The sequence below is a fragment of the Eschrichtius robustus genome, chromosome 4 (assembly GCF_028021215.1).
Source record: "Eschrichtius robustus isolate mEscRob2 chromosome 4, mEscRob2.pri, whole genome shotgun sequence".
NCBI lineage: Eukaryota > Metazoa > Chordata > Mammalia > Artiodactyla > Eschrichtiidae > Eschrichtius > Eschrichtius robustus.
In genome coordinates this window covers 102,922,911-102,949,441 of record NC_090827.1, presented here as the reverse complement: position 1 = coordinate 102,949,441, position 26,531 = coordinate 102,922,911, and the positions used below count along the sequence as shown (strand labels likewise).

Genomic DNA, 26,531 nt, shown 5'->3' with positions numbered 1-26,531 from the left:
TATGAGCAATGAAATGTATTATAAGATTTGTTTGTTCAAAAGACAATAGCAGGCTTTGTGCAGTGGCAGTATCGTAGCCAAAGATGTTTATCCGAGGCGTGATTATTGCTAATTGAAAACTTTTCCCAGAAAACAATAGCAAAAAACATTTATAATTTATGTGTATAGAATCAAAAATAAAACTGATATCCACATACTCACCATATTTCTAGGACCCCCTCTTCAGTACTTTCTCCTTACCCCTTTTCCCAGAGGTACCCACTAATATGAGTTTTGCATTTATTCATTCCTTGCTTTTCTTTATGATTTTAGCATGTGAGACTATATAGCTAAACAATTTCTTGTGTAGCTTTACATGTTTTGGACGTTGTATAAATGGAAATACATTGTGTGTATTTTTTGCTTCTTCCCTCTCAATATTATATTTGGGAAATTTATTCATGTTGATACAGATGTGGTTCATTCATTCTTACCCCTGTATAGTCTTTCATTGTATGGCTATTCCATAGTTTATTCATTCATTCATTGATTTGTTGTCCTGACAAAGGAAATTTGGGCTGGTTCCAGTGATGGTTTTTGTTGCTGCTTTGCAATCATGGTTATATATGTCTCCTGGTCTACATTTGTAGAAACAGGATATATGGTGGTATGTGAATTATGGGGTTTTGATATATGTGCTTCTTCAACTCTACTAGATATTTCTGTATTGTTCTCCTATCAGCAGTGTATAAACATTCTTGCTTTGCAACAATCTCTCTAATGCTTGATATTGCCCAACTTTTAAATTTGTGCCAACTGTGTGGTTGTAGAATAGTATCTCATTGTGGTTTTCATTTGCATTTCCCTGTTTTTTAATGATCTCCTATGTGTTTTTAAATGTTTACTAGCCATGTGTTTCTCATTCTGTGAAGGAACTATTCACATCTTTTGTCCATTTTTTTATAATCTTGTTGGTCTTTTTAATTGAACTATCCAAATACAAATGTGGATCTGTCTATCTTTGCAGTTCAATCAGTATTTGCTTCATGTATTCTGAATCTCTGTTATTAGGTGAATAAACATTTAGGATTGTAAATCCCCTGAATATATTGACCCCTTTTAATATTATTAAATGGTTTTCCTTATACCTGGTAATATTCTTGCTCTGAAATCTACCCTGGTATTAATATAGCTACTCCAGTTTTCTTTGATTAGTGTTAGCATGGTACATCTTTTTCATCCTGTCACTTTTAACCTTCTTTTGTCTTTATATTTAAAGTGGGTTTCTTATAGGCAGTATATAGCTGAGTCTGGTGTTTTAACCGATCTGATAATCTCTGCCTTTCAATTGGGTTGTTTAGATTCATTCATCTTCAATGATATTATTTATATGGTTAGGTTTAAATCTACCATCTTGCTATTTGTTTTCTATTTGTTTCATCTGTCTTTATTCTCTTTCCCCTCTTTTTATCTCTTTCTCAGATTATTTTTTATAATTCCATTATATATTCTTTTGGCTTATTAGCTATAACTCTTATTAATTTTTTAGCTATAAGTCTTGCTTTTTTTCTAATACATGCATTAACTAGATATCACAATGTTTTACTATTTTTTGTGATTTAGTTTTTAGTATTTTCTGTTGACCACTATTGTGCCTTCTTTATTTTTTAATTAATTAATTTTTTATTATTTTAGCCCTAGCATTTTTTTACATTTTATTTATTTATTTATTTATTTTAACATCTTTATTGGCGTATAATTGCTTTACAACGTTGTGTTAGCTTCTGCTATATAACAAAGTGAATCAGCTATACGTACACATATATCCCCTCATCCGCTCTTTCTTGAGCCTCCCTCTCACCCTCCGTATCCTACCCCTCTAGGTGGTCACAAAGCTTCGAGCTGATCTCCCTTTGCTATGCAGCTTCTTCCCACTAGCTATCTATTTCACATTTGGTAGTGTATATATGTCAGCGCTACTCTCTCACTTCGTCCCAGCTTACCCTTCCCCCTCCCCGTGTCCTCAAGTCCATTCTCTACGTCTGTCTGCGTCTTTATTCCTGTCCTGCCCCTAGGTTCATCAGAACCATTTCTTTTTTTTTTTTTTTAGATTTCATATACATGTGTTAGCATGCCCTAGCATTTAAGAAAAAATTTTTTTTGGCTTCGCCACATGGCATGCGGGATCTTAGTTCCTGGACCAGCGATTGAATCCATACCCCTTGCAGTGGAAGTGTGGAGTCTTAACCACTGGACCACCAGGGAAGTCCCTATTATGCCGTCTTTGATTTTAAGCTATTCCGATGTTCCTTTTCAGATTTTTGAAAGAAAAAGCTAATGTTCTTTAGTTATTGAATTCTAACATCATTGGTCAGAGATTTCCGTCTGTAGTTCTCCAGCTTTTTGAAATTTATGGTGACTTTATTTATGGACCAATTTGTGCTCAGCTTTCATGATGTTTTTGTTTGCATGAAAACAATGTATATTTTTCAGTTGTAGCATTCATTTTTGTGCAATGTCATATATATCAATTAGATCAAGTTTGTTAATAAATGCTATCCTTATTCTCTCTTGGTTCAGCTGCTGAGAGAGGTTTTAGTATCAAGGTTATTCTAACCATGTGAAATGAGTTGAGGAATTCTTTCTTTCTTATTTTTTGGAATAATTCATGAAAGAGTAAAGTTTATTGGTTTTGTTCTTTACATGTTTGCTAGAACTTGGGTTGATTAAAACCCAAGGTGGAGTTTTGGGTTATGGAGGTGTATTTGTCAACTTTACATTTCAGTTGTGTCAATTTTTGCTTCACATGTTTTGAAACCAGATTCTTAGATGCATACATATTTAAAACAGCATTGTTATTAGGTGGTGACCCACCTTATTTCTAGTGCTTTTTTTTCCCTCCTTGAAGTCCTTTGCTTTTTTGGGGGGTGGATATCTTTCTCTATATTTTGACTTTCAATGTTCTTATATTCTTATGTCTTAGGTGTGTTGGTTAACAGTATGTCACTGAATTTAAAAAATATATATAGTCTGATAATCTCTGTCTTCTATCTGGGGAGTATAGCCCATTGACATATTGTTATAAGTCATTATATATCTTGTCATACCATCTCATTTTATGCTTTTATTTTTCTTATTTCTTTGTTTACTTTTTATTATTTTCCTGCCCTCTTTTAAATGTATTTAGTTTTCCTCATTTAGCATAATGGTTAAGAGCATGGGCTCTGGAATTCAACTGTCTGAGTTAGAATCTCAGCTTTAGTACAAACTGATCTAGGCAAATTAATTTAACCTCTTCATTTCTCAGTTTCCTTACCCAAAAATGGGGATAATAATTGCAGTTACTCATAATATTGTTGCGAAGCATCAATATATATAAAATGCTTAGAACAGAGCCTGGCACAGACTTGCTATATATGTGTTGGACTTGTCTTTAAAAAGAAATTACATTTTTTTCTTTAAGTGCTTACCCTAGAAATTTTAACCTGAATATAAAATATAACAAAGTAAAATGTTAATCAATATCTTTAGTCCCCTTCTAGACAGTTTATGAATCTGAGAACGCTTTAACTCTGATTTCTTACCTTGGTGCATATATATATATATATATATATATATATATTTTTTTTTTTTTTTTTTTGGTCCTGCATTTTAGTACTATCTAGTTATTCTTTTTAATTCTCACAAAACAGACATTTTATTATTGTTTTATACTTTAATAGCTTGTTTAGATTATCCACATATTTAATAATGTCTATTTTCTATGCCATCTTTTCTAATGTTTAATATAATTTCTTAAATTCATCTTCATGCTAACTAAAGTTAATATAGCAAAATAATTTGAAGAGTCAAAACAAGACTGTTTCAGAAACCATCAATCCCTTGTTCTCTTCCATGTTCCTCTCTCTAGAGGAAATCCTTTTTAATTCTTTTGGTTAATCCTTTTGACATTGACTTCTATATCTTAAATATCATGCTTATATTACTAGTTTTTGAGTTTTTTTTCCTGTTGTAGCATAACCTATTGACTTCTCCCTGTGAAAGATGAAGCTTTACCCATTTGTCCACTTTTTCTCCCTCTTCCCTCCCACTTTCACCAACCCCATGCACAATTAGAATGGGAATAATTGCTAAGTTGTTACAAAGCTTCAGTTTTGCACAATGAAAAGAGTTCTGGAGATAGATGGTGATGATTGCCCAACAATGTGAATGTACTTAATGCCACATAACTGTACCCTTAAACATGGTTGAGGTGGTAAGCTTTATGTGATGTGTGTTTTACCCCAATTAGAAATATTCTTGTCAGCTAGAGGGTATACTGAAATGTGTGTAGATTAAATGAAGAAATGTCGGTGGGCTAAAGATGAAACAAGGTTGGCAAAAGTTGGAAACTGCTGAAGCTGAACCACAAGTACATGGGGTTTCACTGTACTCTTGTGCATGTTGACAATTCTCTAGTAAATTTTTTAAAATTTGAAAAAATCAAACTAAATATTCTAGTAGTATAATATTCTTGAAGAAATAGGCTATGGGAAATAGGCTGGTTTCCCATGGACTGGTTACTCCTTGGGTTTGCTGCACAGCTACATCATTCCACAGATTTCTTCTGCCAGATTCCTCATTTCCTGGATCCTGGATCTTTCTCTTTCTTGGTTTACATCATTGTTTTGGAGAAATTTATCCTCCAGTAATATCCAATGAGAGGAAAAATTTTTTCCAGCATCCTGTCAGAGCTCGTATGTCTGCTAAAATCTTTTTCCATTCTCACACTTAATTAATGGTTTGAGAGCTGAGTTGTGGTTACAAATATTGAGGAGTAATTTCTCTCCCACAGGCTAGCTGCTTTGTTGTCTCTTTCTTAGGCAGAGCTTGTTGTTTATTCTGGCACTGTATGTGAAGTTCTTGCATCATCAGACTTATGTGAGCACCTTACCACAGGCTTCCCATTTTGGTGAGCTTTAGACTTTGTCTCTTTTCTCCCTTGTCCCACAGGCCATTAAAATGCAAGCTCACATCATCTGGCCTTCTCAGATGCTCTCAGGACAAAAGCCTGTATCGCTACTCACTTATGCTTCTGAATTACCTCTCACTTTGATTTTGGGTTCCCTAACATCCTGCCAGATCTATGGCACATTTAACAATACATTTCCCATATTCCATCCGGCAATTGTAGTTGTTTGAAGGATTGCTCAGGATAGGTAGTCTGCCTGAAAACGGTAGTCTTGTTCCTCATAAAGAACAATAAACTTTTAATATGTGGACATAATTACATCTTGAGAAGATCCCTAATGAGCAAATGAGTTATTAATATCATTCATTCAGGAAAATTTACATTCAAGTACTAATGAGTACTGGCCACTATATAAGTTTTTTATTTTTTTAAAGGCCACTGTATATTTTTAAATCAAAATTTCACTTATAATAGTTAATTTGCAATTCATATTCTAGTTCTCATAGAAACAATGTTGTTTACATGTGCTTCATCTAGGATACATCTAGAATGAGCTACTCTACATAAGTACATTTTCCTGCTAAATGACATTTACCTCTTGCAATTGGCAAAACTTGTTTTAAGCACTTCAGATGGACTGTTTTCCAAAATGTGTAAGTCATGTTATGCATTTCTTAGGCTTCATAAATTGAGTAGCATGGGCATCAGTTGACTCTTCCTTCATTAGTCAGTCATTATTACTAAGAGCAGTGTGGTCCAATGGAAGGACTTGGACTTCAACGTCAGACAGATCTGGAGACACATCTTGGTCCTACTACTTACTAAGACTGTGATCTTAGGCAAGTCACAATCAGTGATGTGGCGAAGCCAGTTTGTACTGGCTCACCAGTGCCTACTGTTAAGTTTTCAGCAATTTTATGAGCTGATTCTTAAACACAGCCAGCATTAAAAATTCAATTACATGAACTTATAAGTAAATAATTTATATTAAAAAGGGGTAATAAATACTCAAAATCCTTACTTCCTCAGTATTTTACTACATTTATTATTAGCTATGCCCTTGAAGCTGTTTAGATTTCTTGTATCTGTGTAGAAAAAATACTATATAATGATGTGCCACTGCTCATCTTTTTGCAACTCTGCCTTTAGTGCTGTCACATTGGTTGCTTGAAATTGGTCATGTGTAAGTATTTATACCACTGAAAAAAGTAAATTTTTGTGTGTCATGTCTGTAACTGTTACATTGTGAGTAGGACAAAAAATTCAAGGAAATATTCTTCCGCTGTTTGAAAACTATTATCCAATTCAGCAAAGAAGTTGCTCATGTCACTAATGAACAAGTGAAATTCTGGTACATCTTTGTTATTTTCCTTCATTGTGCTTGTTAATTTAAGCAAAGATATCAGTCAACAGTCATGTGAGGACTACTCACATTTGTCAAATTGTATGTTGCAGTTTGTCTCCCGATACAAGAGATTGGCAAAAATCTAAACAAGCATTGTATGAGAATCAATTGGCTATAAGGAATTTACAGTAAAGAGCATTGCATATTATTACTTGGAGATGGTGTATTACACATCCTTTATATCAATAAAATTTATAATAAACATATATACATATCGGTATATACATTTTTAACATATAGCCACTTGTTAATATTTACCAATACACTATGCCTAAACTCTCTGAGGTTAAGCTTCTTCATTTATTGTAAATCTATTAACCAAAACTATAAGCACCGTGCTTGACCAAAATTGCATTTTAATATTCATACCTATTTCATTCTGAGATTGAATACCAGTATTCTTTTTCTTCCTCCCTCTAAACCCTATATACAGACATAACTTGAGAGCCATTGGGATGTATAAAACTTTTTGCCTCTATTTGACATGGCTCCAGAGTACAATTTTTAATATTCATGATTTCTTTGTATAGATCTTTAGTACCCTACCTTGATAACAACTGTCGTTTTTGCTTTTGTCAGAGCTCCTTCTTTTAGCAGCCTCTCCTGTCTCCTCATGGTTCTCTCCCATAAATTATAGCCCAGGTTGTCTTTTTGTTGGTCTGGAGACTACATCTAATCCTATTAGAATTGTGCAAAAAATATGAGTAAGTAAATGCTAAATGAGGATCGAAAAAACTTTTCTATAATTGCTTTAGTCTATTTACTCTAGCTGTGACTTCCTTTCTTACATGAAAGTCATTACGAACTATTTTAGGTATGTAAAAAGGATTGTGGATAATGTAATCAACAGCCTCTCATATACCTGTTAGCCAGCTTAAGGAGTGAAACATAAGAGATGCAAAGGGCCCTCAGGCTCCTCCTTGTTTCCATTTCCCTCCATTTTCTACCCAAAGACAACCACCAGCCTGAAGTGATCATCCCCAGGCATGCTGTTGTATGTTTACCTCATATGTCTGTGTTCAGAAAATCCATGTTTTGTTTTACATATTTTGCATAAAACATGATAAAAGTACTGTATATATTCTTTTTAAAATTAATAACCTTTATATTTTAGAGCAATTTTAGATTTATAGAAAAATTGAGCAGAAAGTACCGAGTTCTCATATATCCCATTCCCCCAATTTCCCCTACTATTAACATCTAGCATTAGTGTGGGACGTTGGTTACAAATGATGGGCGAATATTGATACATTATTATTAAATAAAGTTCACAGTTTATGGGCTTTGACAAATGTATAATGTCATGTATCCACTATTACATTACCATACAGAATACAGTTCACCCATGAACAAGTCAGGGTTAGGGGAGCAGACCCACAGCACAGTGGAAAATCCAAATACAGTTTTAGTAGTTTCACTGCCATAAAAATCTCCTGTGGTCCATGTATTCATTCCTGTATACATTCTTTTGAATCTTGATTTTTTTTGTTTGTTTAATATTATAGTTTCGAGGATGTCTTAGTCCATTTGGACTGATCTAACAAAATACCATAAACTAGGGGGTTTGTAAGCAACAAACATTTATTCTTCACAGTTCTGGATGCTGGATGTTGGGGATTAGGGTGCCAGCATGGCCAGGTGAGGGCCCTCTTCCACATTACAGACTTCTTGTATCCTCACGGGGCAGAAGGAGCTAGGGAGCATGGTGGGGTCTCCTTTTAGGAGCACTAATCTCATTCAGGAGGGCTCCACTCTCATGACTTAAGCACCTCCCAAAGGCCGCACTTCCTAATACCATCACTTTGGGTGTTAGGATTTCAATCTCTGGATTTGGGGGGACACAAACGTTCAGACCAGAGCAGAGGGTTATCTATGCTCTGATTCATTCACTTTAACAGCTGATTAGTGTTTCCTCTCTATGGATATACCCAAAATTAATGATCTGTTCTACTGTTGATAGGAAACAGGTTGTTTCCAGGATTTTGTTATTACAGAAAACTCTGCCTCAATAATCTCGTATAATCTCTTTGTGAAAATACATGAGCGTTCCTCTAAAGTATGCCCTTAGAAGTAGAATTAGGGAGTCATGAGATTTTTAACATTACTCCTTTATACCATAAAATGGATTCTAACTACCATTTTAAACAAAATTTCTATGTGAACAGGGATTTCAAATCTAATGTAATTTTTTACCTTCTGTCCCTTTAATGTGTGACACTCTCTCTTACCTCTGGGCTTATTCTGACCCTGGCTCCTCTTTTTTAAAAATTTTCCCACCACTCCCACCTCTGAGAAATTCACCTTGATGAGTCAACATTTCCTTTAGACTTCTGTCTAGAAGCCATTTCTCTAAGAGACTTCGGACTCCTGCCCACATCTGGATAAACACCCCTCCCTGGCTTTCATGCAACGGTCCTTGCGTTGGCTATTTTATAATCGCGTGTAAGTTCTCCAAGGACCCGAAGCACAGCAGAGTTCACCGTGGTAGCCACTGTGCTTAGCATAGAGCCTGACACATTGCATTTGCTGAATTAAGGGAGGTATGAAGGAATGAATGTAGGATACCAATATCATCCCAACAATGGCAAAAACTAACCTCCTCTCCACAATAGTTGACTGGACCATCTCAGGCTCTGTGGTCAGATGACAGGAGGTTAGGGTTCAGGTGGCAAGGGTCAAAGATAAGGTCCCGAGACTGCTTTGTGCACAACGAGGACAAGGCATGTCAGTCATGGCCAGGAGAAATGTTCACAAGGAGGAGATGTTTTAAATTCAGACACTCATAAGCTGAGCCCTGCCTCTGTCTACCAGCTGGGAGATCTTCAGATAATGAACCGTGAAAGCCTGCTATGCCACGGCATTATGCAACAACTTTTCATTTGCCACCAGTTAGCTTCAGGGATCAAGGACAACTGAACACATAACCCACTCATGCATGTTATTTTAAAGGCATATTTTAAAGTTATCAATATGATACATTGAGTTAATGAGGGATGTTCTTTGGGTGACAAATATTTACATTCCACATATGCCTCTTGATGTCAAGAGTGTAACTGTTTCATTTTCTTCTTTTTCTCAGGAGGCTGGGATACAGATGGAAAAGGCCCTTGTGTCTGGGACACATTCACCCATCAGGGAAGAGACAGAGTTTTCAAGAACCAGACTGGCGATGTAGCTTGTGGCAGCTACACTCTGTGGGAGGAAGGTTTGAAATGTATCAAACAGCTTGGATTGACTCATTACCGCTTCTCTCTTTCCTGGTCACGTCTGTTACCTGATGGGACGACAGGTTTCATCAACCAGAAAGGCAAGTGTTTCTTAAAAATAGAAGGTTGCAGCTTTAATTCAAGGTTATTGCTACAGGCTGGCATAATTAATCCAGGATGCTATTTTGCAGTGTAGCTTTGAAATTGCAAGTTTTTAGAGTGATTATAGGATAAATTTTTTGAAATGGGTTTGCATTAGCTTTCTCAGGACTATTCTGGCTTCCCTCAACTGGAGATCTTTGTTGGGAGGGGTGGAAATAGATGGGCAGGAAGGGGGTTGGAATAAGTGTTTTATTTATGCAAGATGTTATTTGACTGTTGACCTGAAGGTGAATTTCCAAAAGTTGTGTGTAAACTATTTTGAGCTGTGTTATGCTGTGATGAGTCATGAAAAGCCCTGTGGAACTTGAGAAGATTCTGAGCATTTCAATTGAAGCTGAATTAGTGGAGCTAATTAACTAGCACAGAGGTTAACACCAGAGCCCCTGGAATCTGTTTGCTTGGGATTAAGTGCCAGCGACGTCACACGATCTATGTAAGCATCTCCTGGGCATCGCTTGGTGCCTCAGTTTCCCCATGAGTAGAAAGGGATACTGTAATAGCTCCTACTTCAGAGTGTTGTTGGAAGATTAAATGAACTAATCTTTTAAAGTGCTTTACACAGTAGTAGCTGGTATAGCATAGAAGCATTCAGTAGGTGTTAGTTATTATTCATGTTATGCCTTGTAATGAAAAAGACTACTGCCCTATTTGAAAGCCTATTATTTATAAGGCATTTTACATACATTTTCTCTAAACCCCACAAATCAATGAGGAAGATATAAGTATCACATTTTACAGAGGTGCATGTTCAAATCCAGATATTTTGTAAATTTGTATTTTTTGGTGGATCTGGAATTTAAGCCTAAGGTCTGGCTAGCTCCTTCCAAACAACAGGGTTAGCAGACTATGACCTGAGGCCAAACTTGGCCTGATTCCTGTTTTTTTTTAAATAAAGTTTTATTGCAATACAACCGTGCCCATTCATTACATATAGTTGGTTGCTTTCCCAATGTCATTGGTAGAATTGAATAGTTGGGGCAAAGACAGTACAGCATGCAAAGCCTGAAATGTTTACTATGTGGTCCTTTATAGGAAAAGCTTTGTAACCCCTGCGTCACAATTTAAAGACTTCTCAATAAAGAACCGTTATTGCTCCTTTGTTCTGGAAAAGATTTCACATTACTCCCAGGGTTGGGACTAGGTGAGGCAAGGAGGGACATAACGTGGAAAATTTGAGAGGCATGTACTTTCAGCATCTCACAACAGCAAGGTTGTGCGTGAAGTCACCTGCTTGCCTCACTACACTTCCAGCCCAAAGGGCCGGCATAGATATTGAGGGGTTCTTTTTGAGTAAGTTATCTGATTTCCTACGTAGTAAGAACAACCTGTGATAACAGTTCCTAGGTGGACTTGTGCACTTGCACTGTAATGTGGGGAAATCTCTGCATTGTGAAATGGAACCACAATTTATGGACTCACCCGTAGCATGTGGCCTTAAAGTAGCCTCCCCCAGATAAGGACAATGCAAGATTAGCAGGTTCATGACTTGATTCTAAAGACATTAGCCCCTTTTTTTAACCACTCTTGGTTGAAGGTCTACTTTCTTGGCATCACCTGCCAGTTTTATTTTTTGACTTTGAACAGTAGGTAATTTGTTATTCAGTTCAAAAGTTAACTCATAATTTTCCACCATTCTAATCCATCATCTGTACCCTCTCTTTTCTCTGGCACCATCATAACCCTCAAGGATTAAAAACTAAGAGTAATCTTTGAATCTTCTCGTTTCTTTGCTTCTTACATCTAATTGGTTGCCAAATATGATCCATTCTTCTTATGCCTTTTTAACTTCTCCTCTTCTAGCCTTCTTCTCTGTCCCTGCCCTGGTTTAGATGTTTTTGATATACCCTTGACGGTTATGCCTACTTTCACTCTCTTTCTTTGTCCTTTAATCCTTCATACAAAATGCCACCACAGCAATTTTCTGAAAGCTTGGCCCAAGTCATGGTGGCTTGCATCATCTCCTGCTAAAGCAAAGCAAGATAAAAAATTTTTTTTTTGTCATTTAAACTCCTTCATATATCATTCCAGTTTTTTACTTCGTCTTAACTCACCTCTGAAGCATTCTAGGCTGAATCACCCATGCACGTGGTCCATGCAATTCCTCCACGCAAGGCCCTAAGCACATAACCCATTACTTACTAAACATGCTATGCGATTTTCCACCTTTGTAGAAATTTTCTTAAGCTCTTCCTCCTGCCTGGATTGGCCTTTTAAAAAAACTCCCAACTATACCCGCTGAATGTTTATTCTACTGTTAAGGGCTAGCACAAATGTTTCCTCTTCTTTAGAGTCTTTCCCTATTCCAAGACAAAAGAAATCTTAAAAAAAAATTCCCATAGCATTTTGAAAAACTCTTAGGGTCTTTCTTACATTCTTCACTCTTGGCATTATTAAATCCCCTGCTAGACTGTGAGCACTTTGAGTTTAATTCAACCCAACAAACATATATTAAGTGTCTACTGTGTGTCAGGGACTCTGTCTACATACTCATAATGAAGATAAGAGAATCCCTGGAATTTTTTACAGGGTAAAAAGGAGATGATTCTGCCTTGTTCACCCCTGTGACCTAGTACAGTGTCTTGCAGGGATGACTTCAGTAAACACTTAACTGAATTTAATTGAATTAGGTTAATAATAACCATACAGATCCCCCTAAGGGCAGTAATAGTTGCCTTTTATTGAGCATGTAGTATGTGCAACTCACTATGCCAAGCACTGCACCTGCTTTTGCAAATTTAGTGCTCTGAACAGCCCTGTGAAAGAGGGCCCTCCCTAAACAGAGGGAATCATGGTAATCTGGGGTGTAAGGCTGGGCATAAGTTTGCCAAGATGACAAATTTAGTTAGAGCTGAGTTCAACCTAGGTCTGTCTGATGTCAGAAAGTAGGATCCAGAGACATTTACAACCTCACCAAACCACTTATATTCTTTGTGCTACAATTTCCCTGTTGGTAACATGAGGTGGAAGCACTGAATTACTAAAACTCTTTCCACTGTTCTAGCCTATGATTCTAACAGTTTGGAATTTTTAACTGAGCTTCCATTTGGATGGTAAACAACATAAAAATTAAAAAAGAAAACCCCACCAACTTGTAATATAGGTCCGTAATCCCTTATATGAAGTTCTAAAATCCAAAAGGTTCTGAATATTGAATCCTTTTTAGTAAGTTTAGGTTTAGTAAGTTAGTAAGCTTTCTAAAACAGATTTAGCAGCAAAAGCTGACCTGAGTTGATGGGAAAGTTTTTTATCATCTCAGTTCATTTTGCTTGGTGAGATTATTTATCTATTTTACTGCGGAAGTATTAAGGGATACTGACCCACACCCACTGGGGGTGTTAAACTTAATACATAATATGTACTCTGTTTCTTTTCTAAAAATCCTCAAATTCTGAACACATGGCTGCCAAGATTTTCAGATAAAGGATTGTGGACCTGTACCAATACGTCAACATATCCAGTTATTTAACACCACCTTAAGATACACAGGAGTTCATGGAGCTCACTGTAGATCAGGAATGCAAGAGCAGGGCAGCAGAAAAGCTAGAGGGTGGTGGTGGTAGTAGCTAGAGTCACTGGGGCCACCTGGACAACGTGAAGGATTCACTTGTGCAATTCTCACGTGGGGATCACATGCTCCCAGCACTAAGCTTTTCATGTTTGGCACCAGCTTTTGTAAAGCCATAGCTGATTAACATTACAGACTTTTCTATGAACAAAAGGGCAATGGAAGTGCTTCCAGTAGGCAGAATTTCAATAAGTGGTTGCTCACTCTTGTGCAGTGATCTGTTGAAGCAATTGGAACTGTTTCAGATCAGAAAGGCCATCATTTGTTTTCTCTGTTTGAACATTTTCTCAAAGAGCATGTAAAGAATTAGAGAACCCTTGTCACTATCTTTTCCAAGAAACTCCTGTTTTTGTATTTGACTCCCTATTTTAAAGCTTGATGAGAGGACATTTAGAAACTTGTAAGTAAAATCCTGTGTTCCCAAGCTGGAAGAATATTTTACAAAATGGAACTGTTACACAGTCTTTCTCTTTCAACTGTCAAGTTTTTGAGGTTTAACAAGAAGAGATTGAGCTGGCAACTGAAATCACATTTTTCTGTATTTCTCAACTGTTCAAGTGCATTTTCATATGTGCCGTAAATGTAAGTTTCAGGTGATTAGCAAAAGACCCAAGTATTGGAAACAAAAAGGAAAAGGAATGGTTATGCAGAATTTCTTTTGCACTTTAAGATTTAAAATATGAGCATAGTTAGCAGGAATGGTAGTTAAGTAAATAACTAAAGAAACATTTATTAATCTCCTACTCTATGTTGGGCAGTGAGGTAGGCTGAATAATGGCCCCTCAAAGTGTCCATGTCTTAATTCTTAGAAACTGTGAATATATTATCTTACACGGTAAAAGGGACTTCACAGATGTGATTAAGTTAAGGATCTTTAGATGGGAAGATTATCCTGGATTATCTGGATGGTACCACTGTAATCACACAGATCCTTTAAAAAGGGAGGCAAGAGGATCAGAGCCAGAGAGAGAAGATATAAGGACTGAAGCAGAGGTCAGACAGGAGACAGGGTGTTTCAGTGCTGGCTTTGATGATGGAAGAAGGGGCCATGAGCCTCTAGAAGCTGGAAAAGGCAAGGAAATGGATTCTCCTTGAGAGCCTTCAGGCTCTGCTGACATCTTGATTTTAGCTCAGTGAGAATCATTTTGGACATCTGATGCCTGGAATTGTAAGATGATAACTCGGTGTTGGTTTAGGTCATTAAGTTTGTGGTAATTTATTAGAGCAGCAATAGGAAACTAACACAGTCAGTATGTCAAGAGAAGATAGGTCAGTGAAAGAAATTGGTGGTGTGGGTCTAGCGAGGAGTGAACCTAGAGAGTTATATGTTTGACACATGGTGGGCACTTGGTCAAAATTAATTCTATGTTAAGACATTTACAGTTTGACTAGGAGAATTCCAGTTAGTTATTTTATGACTGAGACATCATCTTTGCAAGTTTCAGCCACATCCCCTTCTAAGCAAATTTCCCCATTTCTTTGTTCTATGTAATCCTGCTCTGCTCTTGGCCACAGCTGACTGGATGAGGCAAAGACTTATTTTCCTGTGACATATAATTTGTCTAACTCCATTAAAAAAGATAATCCTGCTCAACTGTCTTCCTCTCTCAGGGATGTTTGGAATTAAGGAGCTGAGAGGCTGAGTTGGTGGGTGGTAGGCACTAGGGTTATGAGGTGGCATGGGCAGATGGGATGGCCATTTTGAGACCATAGCAAATTGGATGCACAAAGGAAACTGGTTCTTTGAGCAGGAGAGGAATGGAGTAGATGTGTTGAGAGAAGTTGGGATGGGAGACATCAGTCTTTCCTGAGACGCAAGATTTTCTCAGCTCCCAGCTTTAATTCCTTTACCTTCCAGTGTGATTTTTTCCTGTCATTGGGTATCTGATGTCACTCATTTCAAATAATGCCCACTGCATCACATACTAACCAGCCTTCTACCTCTAATGTCACCTTTACATTTGAGTTAATGTGAGTGGGCTTCTTTTTCCTATTTCCAAAAGACCTTTAACTTAAATATGCTTCATATTTTCAAAGATCAAATAAGAAGTGGGTTTAATTAAAACAGAGACGATGATAGTAACTATGAAAGAAGGCTGTGGAGATTTTAATATTGAAAATAACCCTGCCCTAAATATCCAGATGCAGAACAGGGTCCAAATGACCTCTCAGGGTTTCATGCTCCCTAGATTAGTAACAGACGATCATTTAAAAATACATGTTTATGCATAGAATTAGTTACCCTGAATTGTATGAGTCTCATAAAGCTAAAGAACTCTCTATTGTTCTCCTTCAAAGCTTAAACACTCCTGAGGTGGCACTATTAATATTCCTCTTTAACAGATGAGGAAACATGGGTGTAGAGAGGCCACGTGATTTGTCCACAATCCCTTGACTGAATTGTCTGACTCCAGAGCTCTGCTTTTAAAAGCCTCACTCCACTGCCTCATGGGAAAGTTTCATTACAACACCGAATAAGCTGTACAAACCAGAAGTAAAGCGCTCAGTTCTGGGATGATAAATATTAAGTATGTAATGCTTTGTTGCTCTGCCATGTTGACGAGTAAAAAAAAGTTTTACTTAAAAACTTTTAGCTTCAATTCAATTGCAGATCATCCTGTTGTTTGAATTACATTGATTGCCATCATTAATGATAGTGCCATATTTAATGATGCTTATAAATCATTGATTATTCCAGAAATTAAAAACAAAAAACCCTGATATTATGAATCAGCTCCAAAGTGGTGATTTTTGTTTTTTTTAATGGAACCTTATTTATAGACTCCCTTTATTTATTTATTTATTTTAAAATTTATTTATTTATTTATTTATTTATGGCTGTGTTGGGTCTTTGCTTCTGTGCGAGGGCTTTCCCTAGTTGCGGCGAGTGGGGGCCACTCTTCATCGCGGCGCGCGGGCCTCTCACTATCGCGGCCTCTCTTGTTGCGGAGCACAGGCTCCAGACGCGCAGGCTCAGTAGTTGTGGCTCACGGGCCCAGTTGCTCCGCGGCATGTGGGATCTTCCCAGACCAGGACTCGAACCCGTGTCCCCTGCATTAGCAGGCAGATTCTCAACCACTGAGCCACCAGGGAAGCCCCCCAAAGTGGTGATTATTAAGTCTAGGGAAACGATATCACCATGTTTCTGGATCTGAAACATTAGTGTGAGAAGGGGAATGTTGTAGTGGGAACAGCTCAGTCTTTGTAGTGAGACAGACTGGCTTTAAATGTTGGCTGTGCCATCTGACAACATTGTCGCTTTATGTCCGGCACTCACTCTCTGAATCTCAGTTTTTTCATATGTTTGAGACTAAAAATGCCTACCTCTTGTGCACAGTGCGGGGATTAAACAAAATGTGTGATGTTATGTACATATAGTATGAATGCAAAACATGAAAGCTGATATTATTTTTATATTCAAAGCCAATGGAAGGCATTGGCTATAAAAACCTTAACACAGTCCAATACCAAGATGATCCCGTCATACAAATCTTTGGATATTCCATTTTACAAGTGAGGAAATGTGGGCTTACAGAGGCCCAGAGATGGGATGGCAGAGTGCTCTTTTAGTGAGAGAGGAAAGTAAAGCTTTATAAACTTTGGTGAGTATACTAGTTTTCCTTGGCTGCTGCAACAAATTATTACAAGCTTACTTGCTTAAAACAATACAAACTTATCACCTTAGAGTTATGTAGGTCAGAAGTCTGACACAGGTCTCTCCTGGATGAAACCACAGTGCTTACAGGGCTGCAATTTTTCAGAGATCTAAGGGAGAGTCTGTTTCTTGGCTCATTTAGGTTTTTGGTAGAATTCAGTTTCTTGTGGTTGTAGGACTGAAGTCTCCATTTCTTTGATGACTGTGAGCCGAGGATCATTTTCAGCTTCTAGAGGCTGCTTGCATTCTCGGCTGGTAGCTCCCTTCTTCCATCTTCAAAGCCGGCAATAGTAGGTTGAGTCCCTCTCATGCTGCCATCTCTTGTGCCTCTTCTTCTGTTGTTGCATCTCTTCGATCCACTCTTCTGCCATCCTCTTTCACTTCTAAGGACTCATGCAGCTAGATGGGGCCCACTTGAACAATCTAGAGAAATCTTCCCATCTCAAGATCCTTAACCTGAATTATATCTGCAAAGTCCCTTTGCAGTAACATAAAAAGTAAAGTAACATATTCACATATTCTATGGATTACTGCATGGACATCTTGTGGGGCTGGGGTGGGGGTGGTAGCTTATTATGTCCACCCAGAGAGTAATGACATACAAAAGGGGCTTCCAAGTATGGAGTTGTTATGCATGATTCACATTATGTTCATGCCTGCAAAATAAGTGAGCTGTTGTTAAAAATTACCCACTCTTACAGACAGATAAGCAGACAACACATGACCTTGCATAATTTGGCTTCTGCTTACCCTGCTTACCTCTCACTATTCTTATTGCTCTTCTGCTGAGCTATACACTCTCCTTATGGTGAACTTGCAGTTCCCAGAAGAGAATGAATACACAAACAATGGCCAGGCCATACAGGACAATAAAACTCTGATCCACAAGAGAAGCTCAGGAAGCCAAGCGACACCTACTGCAGCAGTTGGCCTAGAATAGTCAGAATGTGGTCAACAACTGCCAGCTTCTCTATTTTTTGCTCCTCTGTCCCCTACTTTGAACTTAGAACCAACCAGAAAAAGCCAAATATGCTTCCCAAACCAATTGCCTGGGATGCCCTTGTTCTAGTTAGCCTACCTCCAGCCTCCCTGTGCCAACAACCTTCAATCAAAAGTACCTGAATCCTCCCCCCATTTTTTTTTTAAATAATAAAGCTTTCCTGCTTCCCTGATAGCCTTTAATTATCTGCCAAATGCAAGTGGTAATGGCTGACTCCTTGCTACAGCAAACTTGGAATAAATAAGCTGCTCACATTTGGGTGGGCTTTGTTTATTTCCATTCCTCCTTTGGACTTTTGCACATTTGTTTCCCTTTCTTCTCTTCCTGGATCACTCCTCCTTGCCTTATGTGGGTCATTTATTTTCATCTTTTGAGAATCAGCTTAGATGTCACTCATGACAATCATGACAATAATAATCATTATTAGGATGATAGCTAACTATGCCAAGAACTGTTCTAAGCATATTCGGTTTATCAGCTCATTAAATTCTCACAACAATTATTGAAATACATTTCTATTATTGTCCACATTTTACAGACAAGGAAAGATAATTCAGAGAGATAAAGTAACTTGCCTGAGGTCACCAAACTAGTGGGTGAAGGCCTTGGGGTAGAACTTGGGTAGTCTGTCACCATAGTTCACTTTTTAAACCATTATGCTACATTGCTTTCAGAATGGACTTCCAAATGCCCTCAGTTTGGGATAAGGACTCTATCACATGTTTAAATAGCATTCTGTACTTTATTTTTAATAATAACATTGTATGATAATTGCTTATGAATTTGTCTGTACTCCCGACTAAAATTTAAGTTTTCTTTGGACAAGGGCAATGTTTATATTACGTTTGTAAGTCCAGAATATAGTAGTTTCTCTATAAATATGTATTTGAGGAATGAATAAATTAATGATTGAATGAATGAAACAAATGCAAAAGTCTAAATTATTATATTTAAAATTGGTAGATAATAAGTTAAAATAAAGAGAGATAAAAAGACCCTGCTTCTATGCAAACTTTGAATGCAATACAATTCTGCATATGAATTTACAGTTATATTCACAACCTCTCGAAACAGGACAGCTTCTCTCTTCTTTGCTTAATTTCCCTCCATACTCTTAGACATACAATCACATGAAGAACTAATATCAGCCTTTCCTCAGAAAGTCTCTTCCAAGTTGACAGTCATTGTTAGGTTAGACCCAACATCTTCTTGGCATTGGTTTCTAAGACAGAACATGTCCAACTTAATAACATTCTTCTGAACTCTGCCACATCCAAAAACTCTCTCTCTCACACATGCAGTGCTGGGAGAATCAGCTGAGAGCCAAGGGTAGCTGTGTATTCCCATGGACTATGTCAGAAATTTAGAACAAACTCCCCAACTGAGCATTCCTTAATGTACCATGCCCCTGGCTCACTACCCTTGAAACCCACACTCTGGGACCAATGCTGAGTCCTTGTCCATGATCAGTGGGTCTCTCTTCCTAGACTTGTGAGACTGATGGGTCTGGAGAAGCACCAAGGCAGCCATTGGGTTCAACTTCTTTACTTATATTGAATACTTTTGAAATCTATTCATTCATTCAACAACTATTTATTGAGTCTCTACTAAATTTCTGGGATTGTCCCAGGATTTGGGGGATCCAGAGATAAATTAGATAGATAGGCCCTTATTATCAGGGGGCTTGTATTCAAGTGGAGTTGATCTACATACAAACAAGCAAATAAAATAATTTCTTTTTTTTTAATATGAACATATAAATTTATAATTTTTAATTGAAGTAGATTAACAATGTTGTGTTAGGTACACAGCAAAGTGATTCAGTTATACATATATATCTATTTTTTCAGATTAATTTGCCTTATAGGTTAGGATAAAATATTGAGTATAGTTCTCTGTGCTTCACAGTAGGTCTTTGTTGGTTATCTGTTTTATATATAGTAGTGTGTATATGTTAATCCTAAACTCCTAATTTATCTTTCCCCCCTACAAATAAAATAATATCAATAAGCATGCCAATAACACAAAGTTAAGTGATACCGACTTGCCCAAGTGAATCCCTTTCAGAACATACATCTTCCACAATCGTGTTGCCCCATCACATTTCCCTCTCTGATCAGCCAGTCTTCCTTGGACTTCTTCATGTTTCCTCTCAGCCTTTCATTGATTATAAGTAGAAAGTAATGAACCTTATTTTGGTTTAAAGTCATTTAGGATATTATTATTCCTGATCCTCTCCCAATCCTTACTGATTGTCAATGTACTAAAAATAACTTTTCTTACACTTTCTTTTATTTTTCTTCTAGGAATTGACTATTACAACAAGATCATTGATGATTTGTTAACAGTTGGGGTCACGCCCATAGTGACCCTCTATCACTTTGATTTGCCTCAGGCCTTGGAAGACCAAGGAGGATGGTTGGTTTTCAGAGGCAATCGTTGAATCCTTCGACAAATATGCCCGGTTTTGCTTCAGTATATTTGGGGATCGAGTCAAGCAGTGGATCACTATAAATGAGCCTAATATTTTTGCCCTGCTGGCATATGAGTTTGGTGCATTTTCTCCTGGTGTGCCTTACGTTGGAACTAAAGTTTATCAGGCAGCTCATAATTTGATTAAAGCTCATGCCAGATCCTGGCACAGCTATGAATCCTTATTCTGAAAAGAGCAGAAAGGAATAGTGTCTCTCTCAATTTTTGCTGGCTGTGTGGAACCAGCAGATCCCAACTCAGTGTCTGACCAGGAAGCAGCTAAAAGCCATGGCTTTCCAGTTGGATTTCTTTGCTAAGCCCATAATTATTGATGGCAGTTATCCTGAAGTTGTCAAGTCGCAGGTTGCCCTCACGAGTAAAAAGCAAGGTTATCCATCGTCCAGGCTTCCAGAATTTACAGAAGAAGAGAAGAAAATGATCAAAGGCACTGCTGATTTCTTTGCTGTGCAGAATTATACGACTTGCTGAGTCAAGTACCAGGAGAACAAGAAAGGAGAACTGGGTTTACTCCAGAATGTGGAAGTTGAAGTTTTTCCAGACCCATCTTGTATAAGTTTGGATTGGGTCTATGTGGTGCCATGGGGAATACGTAAACTACTGAAATACATTAAGGTAAATGCACCTTTTGTTTGCGTCCACGTGTATTCAAACATGGGAAGATGGGAAGACGGGCATATGTCTGTGTGTATAAGAACCCGAACAAAGAATGATTTAGGCAACAGCATATACATTTGTTGGCCTGGGAAGAGATGATTAGGATTTAAGTCGATGGGGGTTAACTAGCTGATAAAGGGCTTCAAAGCTATTATTAAACTTAGGATTAAATTAAATCCTAAATTAAATTAAATTCAGTTGTGGCTACAGTAGCTTGGACATATTTTTCAGGCTGGGGTCACAACTGGAATTACTAAAAGGGATAATAAGGGTTGAAATAGCTGGATCCTTTTTGGGTCTCTGTTACACTGGATGGCATCCAGGTAGCTGAAATTAAAAATTTTAAGTTATCAGTTTTTAGGATTCCTGCTGTGTGGGGGGATAGAGGCTGTAGCTGCTGGGAGGGACCAAGGGGTTAAGGAGAAATGACAATCAGCAGATGCTGATGGAAGAAAGATACTTCTGTCTTCTCATTATAACAGAAGTCATTTGACGGTCTTCACGGATATTTGCACAGTTTTTCTTTTCTATTGTTAGTCATAAAAGGTCAGCACGCAGAAAATTAAGTTAATAGGGTCAGTGCAATTTGATGAAAACTAGTTTTGGGGTTGTAGTTTAGAGACGGTAGAGGGGAATGCACCTGATATAATGAGCCCTTTTTTTTTTTAAACATCTGTTTGGAATAAAACTTCTGCTTTCTCATTCCAGGATATGTATAATAACCCTGTAATTTACATCACAGAGAATGGGTTTCCCCAGGGTGACCCGACATCCTTTGATGATGCTCTGCGCTGGGAGTATTTCAGACAGACATTTCAGGAGCTGTTCAGAGGTACCATTTGAAATGATGAAAGATCAATTGTGCAAGCTTAATATAATTTTCCCATGTGCCTATTTGCATTCAGCAAAGACCAATGATTTTGAAAGCTGAAATTCGTGTAAATCAGTGTAAAGCCATGTAATTAAGAGAGAGGGGAGAAAAAGTATTTAGGAAAGAGGAAGGTGAGGATTTTGGTCTAGCTTCAACCTGCTGAAGTTTAAGCAAGTAAAAAGCGACTGTCTTCAGCATTTTGTGACTCCTGGGTGAAGGTGACGTGAATAGAAGGAGTGGTGGCTGTTGGGAGAGAACCTCAGTTATTACAAAAAGATCAGCTGTGACCAACTAGAGCATGTTTATTTGCATATTTTAATATCCTAACTACAAAGAAATTAATTGACAGAATTCTTAAAGGACAAAAATTAAGTATTTGTCCAATAAACTTTAAAGTGGTATGCGTCTTCAATCAATGCATGTTTCATTTAAACTGTTACCAAGCAGCAGAAACAGTTTTTTTTTGTCATATAGAATCTGTGAATTTTGTTTCAAGACAATATTATTATTCTGGTATCTCGTTTTCCCTGATGGGATTCTTTTCATATTTGAAAACAAATGTGAAGGAATAATCTTCAACTGGTAACACACATTTCTATACTCCAGTTAATTTCTCCCTTTTAGCTACCACTTGGAACACTGTTGCTTCGTAAATTTAATTTCTCCTCCCTATAAAGGAATAATATCATAGCAACAAAATTCAATGCAAAATTAGATTTTCAATTTCCTTTTTTTAACCATGATAGTCACAGTTATTTCTCATCATTCTGTTTGAGAGGTCCTGGAATGATTCTTTCCAAAATAGTAACATACTGGAATCAGCCAGAAGGAATTCTGGAAAGTGACATAAAGTGGTTTCTTTCCTAAACCTAAAATATATTGACTCAGTCCCTCACCTGGGCCTGGAGTTTATTGACAGAGGGCAATTGGATTCCTACAAATTGATCCAAGTAAAATCATTCTTTTGTATTACAGACAAAATGGATTTGTCCTCTGTGTGGGAATTCCCCATCTGATAAGAAAAGGAAATCTCTAGGTTTCTGAGATTCTCCCCACTTCTCCCTATAAATGACCCTATTCATAGTTAATACACTGATGTTCCCAGCTTCACCCCAAGAGACAAGTAGGCTAGTTACCATCATCAGACTTATGGATCCCATAGGGACCACAAACGACTCGTCCAAATTGTTCTGTGTATGTTAGGGAAAAGAGAGAAAAAATAGAAATTGGCTTTCTTCATTCCCAGCTTGGTGCTCTGTTTAGTGCTAACATAAGGACATTTCATTGCTCTCTGAAATTGTTTCAAGTACTTTATACAGTCCCTTAGATTTTAAGACTCTCAAACTAAGATAACTTAAAGATAGAAAAGTTACTGAAGGCAAGAGTAGAAAATGTGAGAAGATTTGGTTTGTCAGCGACAGGAGAGAAGAATAGGGTTAGGAACAAAATCCTGTTTTTGAACTTGTTGAATTTCTATTGTACTTTTGAATTGATGTAAAAAGTATCACGTACTTAAACCATTAATTTTTCACAGCATCTACAATCTCTTCTGATTCTTAACATTAGATAATTTATATTCATTGTAATTAACACACAATATTGTATTTATTTTGATTTTTAAAAAAATATGTAGCCTTTCAAAATGTGCAGAAATGTACACATTGACCAAAAACCCTATATTAAGTGTATATTCTGGACTGGGTATAGTGATAGCTATTTTTCATATGTTGTTGTAGTGGACACCAATTTTTTCATCTGCAGTGAAACTCTCTTTTCTAGTAACGAATCCTTTTTTTTCTATGAAATACCCACCTCCCCCCATCCTTAGACTTACCGTACCGGGGGCCATGTAAGTAGAATAAAATACTGCTGTTTGTCAATAGATGATTGATTTGTCTAGATATAGGCACATGACATGAGCTGGGCCAATCCCAGTTCTTCCCTAGGATTTAAAACTTGGACCAATCAGTTTGTTTGTCTCATAGCTTGGATTGACCTTGGCAGGCCATTGGTGGCTATGCCTTGCCATGTAAAGCTTAGGGGTAGTGAGAAGGTGAGCTGCAGGTGCCCCAAGGGAAATGGAGACAAGAAACGGGGAGAGATTCAGGAGGGCACTTGAACCTCTAATTCCAGTTTTTCTTCAGAGCCAGTTGCATGCATGTTCTTGAGAAACATTACTTTTACTTACAACTAAGTGCTCTTTCTGCTTCATCTGCTTCTGACTGGATTTCTATCACTTGGAGCAAAGAAAGTCTTAATTGATGCCATCATCTCATTTTATTGTCAAAACAGTGAGATGAGGTCATTGCTCCTAATTTACAGATGAACAAACTGAGTTTCAAAGAAGCTAAGTCATTTGCTCAAGATCACCAAGTTACTAAGTAATATTTACTAGAACAAGGCAGAATGTGTATATTATTATTATTATTACTACTACTGTTGGTATTGGGCTTTCTGACTCAGAGTGCTTTCTTGTCCCACCACACTTCTCGAAACTTTTCCTCACCTTTGGTGCCCTGGGCTTGCATAGATTCTTTGAAAGTGCTTCATGCTGCTTCTGCAACAGCCTAGAGGTCCTACGACCTTGGACAAAACTCAGACACCCTGTATCCTGCCTGTTGTCAGAGGCACAGAGCTGAAGTTACTGATCAATTTCCTGAGACTCCTCCAAGGTAGCGCCGATGATCTTGGTTGGTGAGAACCTTACTAGTAAGAAGCACCTTGTTCTCAATTAAAAATAATAACAGACCGAGGAAGACATTTGTGGGAAGCGCTGCAGGTGGGAGCCCTCCAGAACCCAGGGAGTCAGATGGACTATGGCTTTGTGATTCCCATGAAAAAAGCCCTCCCTCTAACATCACGCATCCGGACAGGCACATAATGACACCATAGTTGGATTAGTGGCGTCTGCCTAGAGGTCTTACTAATCTCTTCAGGTAAAATCCCACAGCAATTAATTGAGCAGTAAAAAGAAAGCTAATGTTTCTGTTTCCTTTTGGGAAAGAAAAAATAAAAAAAGAGGAAAAATGTCATTTCAAGAAAAAAATATCAGCTAACACCTTTTTAATCATTGCATTATTTAAATGCCTTTAAATAGATTGTGTTTTAATTAATGCAGGTATAGATGAGAGAAAAGCGACACAGTGGAGACAAAAACACTGTAAATAACGTAGAACTAGGCTTGCATTCCAGTTCCAGTTATTCAAGGATGGGCAAAAGGTTCAAACTCCCAAACTCTCAGTTTGTTCAGCAATAAAAATGGGATAACACTTGCCCTGGCAGAGTTGTTGAAAAGATTTTGTTTAATAAGCTATTGTGTTAAACACCCCAAGCAATTGCCTGGCACATGGTAGGCCCTCAACAAATGGTATAATTATTATTATTACAAAATGTGCATTTTTAAGAACATATTTATCACCCCAAGTTATTTTCCTTATTATCTAAGAAATAGAATACCAACACATTAAAAAAAAATTCCATCCTCCTTCAAGTCTCTAAGTTATGGCAGAACATTCCCCCATGTCTGCAATTTTCTCCATCATTCTTTTTGGGAAACCTCTGAATGAGTGTTGTAACACTGACCCTCTGGCTATTTATGATTGAACCCTGTGGAGGACAAAGCAGCCAGGACCTCCCTCCATTTGTTATTCCTTTGGAGAGGTTGCCAGATCAGGTGAAAAATCAAATCATTGCAGCAGAAACAACTGTCAATCAACTGGGTACCTGGAATTGTTCTGCCACAGGAATTTTTGTAAAAGCTCAGGGAACAGTGATCTTCAAAGAGTTAGGCTTTTCTCACATGATATTAATCTTTATTATATTCATAAAATTTACACCAGTCCTTGCTGCTCTGGAGCCAGCAGGCAAATTTAAGTTCGTACGTAATCACACACTAAGGGATACCTCAATAATCTGAATGTTGTTGAGCAGGTGAGAAAGTGTGAGAAATCAGGGGAAGTTATTCTCAATGGGTGATACTTGACCCATGACCTAAACTCTCCTAAAAGGGGATTCCAGTTGGGTTCAACCTGCTTCTCACACCTACTGAATATATGCCTGTTCTGGGCTTGGTTCCCAATCTTTCCTCAACTGGAATGTCATGGTCTTTGCCTTCTTCCTGGCCAAGTCCTGTTTGGAGTAGATCAACTAGCTTGAAGTCAGGCAAGACATGGGTTTGAAATTTAGTTCTTCCACTTACAAGTTCAATAATTTGGGGAAAAGTCTTAAGCAAACAACACTTCAGCCATCTAATTTTTAAAATGGGGATAATAAGAACATCTATCTTCTAAAACATGGTGGAAAATGAACAAGATAATGCGTGTAAAGCCTACATACAGAGTCTGGTACATTAAGAAAGATTCCATAATGACGGTTAATTTTGGGGGGCATCTCTGAGCCCTCTGAGAGTTGGAGCTGTGTCTTTTTTATAATTATATCTTCAGCCCAGAGCACCGTTTCTGTCATGTAGTAGCTTTCTACACATGTTTGTTGAATTTGGTTGTGTCTATCAGAGAAGAGTTAGTCAATGGATAATGAGAAATAAATGATGAAATGATTGGGAACTGTATTTTCTTTCCCTAAAGAAGTATA

The 26,531-nt window shown here is 37.6% G+C and overlaps 1 protein-coding gene and 1 pseudogene across 1 annotated transcript in view; both read left to right on the top strand.

Annotated features, from left to right (window-relative positions):
• Positions 1–26,531, top strand: part of LOC137763513 (cytosolic beta-glucosidase-like) — a 144,459-nt gene that overhangs the window by 40,994 nt on the left and 76,934 nt on the right. Inside the window, 5 exon segments of the mRNA XM_068541996.1 lie at positions 9,415–9,642; positions 20,230–20,348; positions 20,350–20,678; positions 20,680–21,028; positions 21,779–21,902. Of these exon segments, the coding sequence (XP_068398097.1) occupies positions 9,415–9,642; positions 20,230–20,348; positions 20,350–20,678; positions 20,680–21,028; positions 21,779–21,902 (1,149 nt within the window).
• LOC137764492 (U4 spliceosomal RNA) lies at positions 52–173 on the top strand (annotated as a pseudogene).